The 6,000-nt window shown below is 38.2% G+C and overlaps 1 protein-coding gene across 1 annotated transcript in view; it reads right to left on the reverse strand.

Annotated features, from left to right (window-relative positions):
• notch2 (notch receptor 2) overlaps window positions 1-2,105 on the reverse strand; it is a 57,985-nt gene extending 55,880 nt beyond the window's left edge. Inside the window, exon 1 of the mRNA XM_053625934.1 lies at window positions 1,632-2,105. Within this exon, the coding sequence (XP_053481909.1) occupies window positions 1,632-1,704 (73 nt within the window). The 5' untranslated portion in view covers window positions 1,705-2,105. The remainder of the gene's footprint in view (window positions 1-1,631) is intronic.
• Between the last annotated feature and the right edge of the window lie 3,895 nt (window positions 2,106-6,000).

Raw genomic sequence — 6,000 nt, forward strand, 5'->3', positions numbered from 1 at the left:
GAGTCGTTTGAGACGCGTCTAAATCGGCTTTGCTCGCCTGGATCGTGATATTTTTGCACAAAATTCCTGGGGAAGAGAATTTTTTTTTTCCCTCTCCAAGTCTTCACACAGATTCTCAGATCGGATTTAGGTCTCGGATCGGACAAAAAAAAAAAAAAGACGCTTGTATCACCTTGTAGGTAAATAACGCTGTTTAACCTTAAAGCAAAAAAAAAATCCAACCTTGATCAACGTCATCTTCAACAAGCATCCGAGATTCGTTTTAGTTCTTTCCAATGGCGTTTCGTCGCTCTTATTTTCACTTCGGATTAACGGAGTCTTGCTTTACCCACAATCCCGCTCCACGACGGGACCTCAACCTTCGCTTCATCTCTGTCGATGCGACAGCGATGCAGCGGCGCTTTAGTCCTCCAGTCCGTCCAGCTCTCTCGCCTCCTCGTCTGTACGCTCTGCTCAAACGTATCAGCTTTTCGACGTCGCGTAGCTCGCTAACTAGCCGTGTTGACTCTCTTCTACGTTTAGCTGCACTGAATTCTGGGATGTCCGAGTCCTTTCGCGCCAACGTCTCCACCACCAAGAACAAAACCTGACTTTGAGGAAAAGTTTTTGGGGGTTCCCCCCCCCCTTCCTGACGACCTCCATCGTAACTGCGCTGGAGATAACAACGTCACCCGAAATCAACCGCAATCACTAAATATGTTAATATAATATAAACACGTCTTGTCTTTCAGGATGGACTTTAACTTTAACTACAACAAGTTTTGATCCCTGAGGTCAGCGTTATTCAGATACAAACTTTTATTTATTTTTTTAAAAGTAAAGTTTGTCAAAATTATTTTGCCATGCATTTTTATGATTAGGAAGACAACCCCCCCCACCCCACCCCACCCCACACACACATCCCAACATACACCAGCAGCCATGCTTATTGCATGCAGACCACCAACATCTGGACTGCAGTGGTTAGAAAGACTGGAGAGAAACAACAACAAACAACAACATAACAACAACAACAACAACAACAACAACACAACAACACCACATACCACACTGAAATACTCTGCTTTACTATGGCATTTTGACATTAAAAAAAAAAAAAATCTAAATATTGTATTTAACAGGTTAATGTTGGATGTCTAATCTTCAAATTTTGAAGTTCCTGAAGTTTAGGATATGCTAGTGATATGTGAAGAGTCATTTTAAACCGAAAAAGTACTTAAAACTCTTAATTTTTTTTTAAAACTATAATCCAATAGCATTAGTAAGTAGTCATTAGTAAGTAGTCAGTTATATATATATACACGCACACACATTACGTATATATATTGTTTGTGTTATGAGTTGTTTGATGGTATTTAAAAGTGCTTGTAAAGGTTGTTTATATATATATATATATATATATATATATATATATATATATATATATATATATATATATATATATATCACTTTATATGGTAAAATAAGTTAGGTAAATAGTATAAGAGTACAAACGAGAAGAAGCACGCAGGCGCTCGTGCAGGCAGGCAGACAGACGACGAAGATGCTCACCTTAAAGATGTGTTAAACCAATATAAAACAACACGTCTCCAGACTTTAAACAAGCATCTAAAACAAGACAAATAACTCACTATGTGAAAGATGAATCCAGGAAACGATGAAGAAGATGACTCTGCCCGAAGAGACACCGGGAAATCGGCCCATATTTTTCTGTGAGAAATCCTCATAAGCGTCGCGAGCGAGCGAGCGCGAGGCGAGCTTTACCTCAAAGACTTACGTTTAACTCGGCAAACGGAGCGGGAGGGGGGTGGTGGTGAGAGAAGAAAATCACCTAATTTTCAACTTGTTGCTACAGAAACGTTAAAAAAACCGAGTCTGAAATCGCGTCGAAACCCTCATTCGTTCTCACGATCTCCGGTTCGAGCGGGTAAATCCATAAAAAATGAGTTTTTTTAACAACTTTTTCTTCCCCCGTCCATGAAACGACTCTGAGGTAACTCTGAACTTCTCTCTGTCGCGCGCGCGCTCGCTCTCTCGCGCTCTCGCGCTCTCTTCCCTCGAGTAAGACGCGTCACTCCACATAAAGTCGCAGAGGAGGAGTATCCATCCGCGTGAAGTTTACAACAGGGACTACACCGTGTCAAATATCGTGGCGTTTTTTTTCTTAATCAAACGAAGCTTTTTTCTTTTTTTAAAAAAAAAAAAAACACAGAATATTGCTCGTACGAGGTATAACCGCGACTAGGTTGTGTTTAAACGACTTCATTTAAACGTCTGATACTTCTCTTCTTTACATCATGCCACAGACCACCGCGGAGGAATTTTCTTTTTAAAAAACTTATTTTCTACTCAGACCAAATCTGCATACTAGCGTACTAAACAGTAGTCGAGGTCGCACTGCTGCCGAGGCCTTCGTTTTTCTACGTGACGTACTGTTTAGTAGGGTAGTATGCTGCTGGGGACTTAGCCCTTTTCTGTGACTCAGTTATAACGTGAAATTTTCACCCCCTGTTGACGGGATTTTATATTTAAAGAAATTGTAATAATAATAAATAGTTACCACCCACCTTTTCTCAGAATGTATATATATATATATATATATATATTTTAATAGTTTATCTATGTAGCTGTTAAAAAAAAAATTCCCAGAACATTTCATTACAAATCTCAAAGCCTAGCAAACGAATGAATGTGAAATGGCATCTCCAAAGCTAACATGCTAGCATACACATATATTAACATGTTTTATAGGACATATGTTTTCTTTTATGATTTTATGTTCTAGCAATTGTGGGGTTCTTTAAACAAATAACACTCATTTTGGATGGACATATTTATTTGTTTGTTTGTTTGTTTAAAGAATCAGAATTTGAAGCCTGTTCAGATATCAGCGAAAGCGACGGTTAAGTAAACAGTGTACATGCTAAATGAATAGGTAAATATTTATTACCCATCCTAAATAAATGAGTAAAAAGATCTTAAAAATGACATAGATATTACAGTATATAGTAAATGTAAATAGACGAGTAGTATTTAAGTATATTTAAACTATAAATGTATAGTATTTGCATGGCGGATGTGAGGGGAAATGCATCGCTAAGTCTGCGAACTTGTTCAACATCATTAAGTAGTCTGGAAGTATTTGCCTCTTGTAAATAACCTCGCAGCCGTGTAACATTTGGTTCGTTTAATAGTTTTCAAACAAAAGATTCTCTAAATAAAGACATCAAACTGCCTTTTGGTGTTCGGTATTGAAATGCCCTCAGAGACTTCACACTGAATAGATCTAATTAACACTACAGAGCGCTTTTGGGGTGCTAATTTTCTAAATTATTTAACACGGTACGTGCTAACATTAGACATTGTTGAGCTACAAATTATACATTAGGTGCCAAATTGTTCATTAGGATCACATACAAAACATTAACACACTGAAGCAACATAAAGCTGAACCTGAACATTTTAACCTAAGCATGGTAAAGGTTTTCGGTAGAGCAGTCATGGGAAATATTGTGTGTTTGTTTTATGTGAGAGTCTTTACAATGGCATGAATTTGCTGGGTGAAAATAAAAAACTACAAAATTTTCAATATAATATTTGAAAATTCGCACAGTCATCTTACACTACTACATTCCAACATCAAGTATGATTAGCGGTTCACGGGCTAAATTAGTTGACTTTGACCCATGAAGGACACAGGTTTATCTAAAAAGATATATATATATATATATATATATATATATATATATATATATATATATATATATATCTTTGTTAAATATTGGTGTGCAACAATTATTGGCACCCTTATGAATTCATATGAGAAAAATATATTTGAAGTATATTCCCATTGAAATTTTAGAATTTTTTTTGTATACCTGGGTGTCTAGGAACAGGCAAATGATTTCCTGTTTCACAGGGTTATAAATATGAGGTAACACATAGGCCAAATTCCCTTAGTCATTCATAACGATGGGTAAGAGCGAGGAATATAGCTGTGATGTGCGCCAAAAGGTTGTTGAGGTTCACAAAATGGGAAGTGGCTATAAGAAAATAGCACAAGCATTGAAAATGTCCATTTCCACCATCAGGGCAATAATTAAGAAGTTCCAGTCAACTGGAAATGTTATGAATCGACCTGGAATTGGACGCGTGTCTATATCGTCTCAATGCACTGTGAAGAGGACGGTTCGAGCGGACAAAAAATCTCTGAGGATCACAGCTGGAGAATTGCAGAAGTTAGTCGTGTCTTGGGGTCAGAAAGTCTCCAAAACTATAGTCCGAAGTCACCGACATCACCACAAGTTGTTTGGAAGGGTTTCAAGAAAAAAGCCTCTACTCTCATCCAAAAACAAACTCGAGCGTCTTCAGTGTGCCAGACACGACCGGAACTTCAAATGGGATCGGGTTCTATGGTCAGATGAAACCAAAATAGAGCTTTTTGGCAATAAACACCAGAGGTGGTTTTGGAGCACACAGAGAGGTAGACATATGGAAAAGTACCTCATGCCCACGGTTAAATATGGTGGAGGATCTTTAATGTTTTGGGGCTGTTTTTCTGCCAGAGGACCTGGACATTTTGTGAGGATACATGGCAACATGGACTCTATCAAATATCAACAGATATTAAATGAAAACCTGACTGCTTCTGCCAGAAAGCTTCAAATGGGCCGTGGTTGGATCTTCCAGCAGGACCATGATCCAAAACATCATCAAATCAACACAAAAACGGTTTACTGACCACAAAATCAAGGTCCTGCCATGACCATCCCAGTCCCCTGACCTGAACCCCATAGAAAACCTGTGTGGTGAACTGAAGAGGAGAGTCCACCAGCATGGACCTCGAAATTTGAAGGAAGTATGTATGTAGATTTGCTATTTAAAGTTGCTTAAATAATTGCCTATTCTTATTTCTGGGGAAAAGCTCTTGCTATTTTCATGCATACAAAAGAAAACTTTTTCGATCCTTATGTATCACAATGTAAATCCTTTAATACATCATACAATACACACACTCATTCGCGCGCACACACACACACACACACACACACACACCCCTAAGGCTAGTGACTCAACAGTGCTGTTGCTGTTTCACTGTTTCACTGGCAGGCAATGGGACCTCTGCCTCCCACGATTTTTTTTTTCCTGAGTTTTTTTCCTGAATGGAGTTGTAGGGGGTTTTCTTGACTTCATGGAAGATCCAATATGCTGTGCATGTATCAACATAAATTCTCAGAAAATACCTATTAAACAGCAGTTCTGCCACCTCTCCACCCCTGCATACAAACGCTCACAGGCATATTCTCATGCACTAACTTGAAGTAACACACACACACACACACAAACCTGTCCTATTGGTGCATATCGGATTGTTTGAATAGTATTTATTTTCAATAAGAAAAAGGCTGCATTGATATTGGGGTTAAATTCAGATTTAGGACCTGGAGAAGCGCTGGTTCGTTCACGTCTGGTAACAATGTGGGAACAACACAGATTTATCGTGTTATTATATGAGGATTTTAACTCTGATATAATGGAACTGTTATTCAAAAGGCTGAGCTTAACCTTATAAATATCCTCTGATTAATTTCTGGCCAAGGTGATATACGTGATAGAGTGAAGACTTTAAACAAACTGAAACAAACACATCAAATGTAGAAACGCGGCAGTACACAGATGCCTTGGCCGACATTTTACAATCTTCTCAAAATTTCCTAAAGCCTATAAAACAGTCAGAAACAGCATTATCATCAGTTGCTTACCGGGATTAATATTTTCATTTCCAGTTAAAGAAAAACTGCAATGGTTTTCCCAGAAATCCCCATGACTTTACACTCCAACAACCGTAACTCCACTCATCAGAGAAACACTCTCAGAGAAACAACCTTGCCTCTAGCAAGTAGTATGATACAAGTCGACATAATACATTTTTATTAAACCTTTAATAGATTTTTCGTACTTTTCATCGCATCATATAATCTCCAGGTCGTGTGTCCGTCA

Source organism: Ictalurus furcatus, chromosome 5, assembly GCF_023375685.1.
Source record: "Ictalurus furcatus strain D&B chromosome 5, Billie_1.0, whole genome shotgun sequence".
Lineage (NCBI taxonomy): Eukaryota > Metazoa > Chordata > Actinopteri > Siluriformes > Ictaluridae > Ictalurus > Ictalurus furcatus.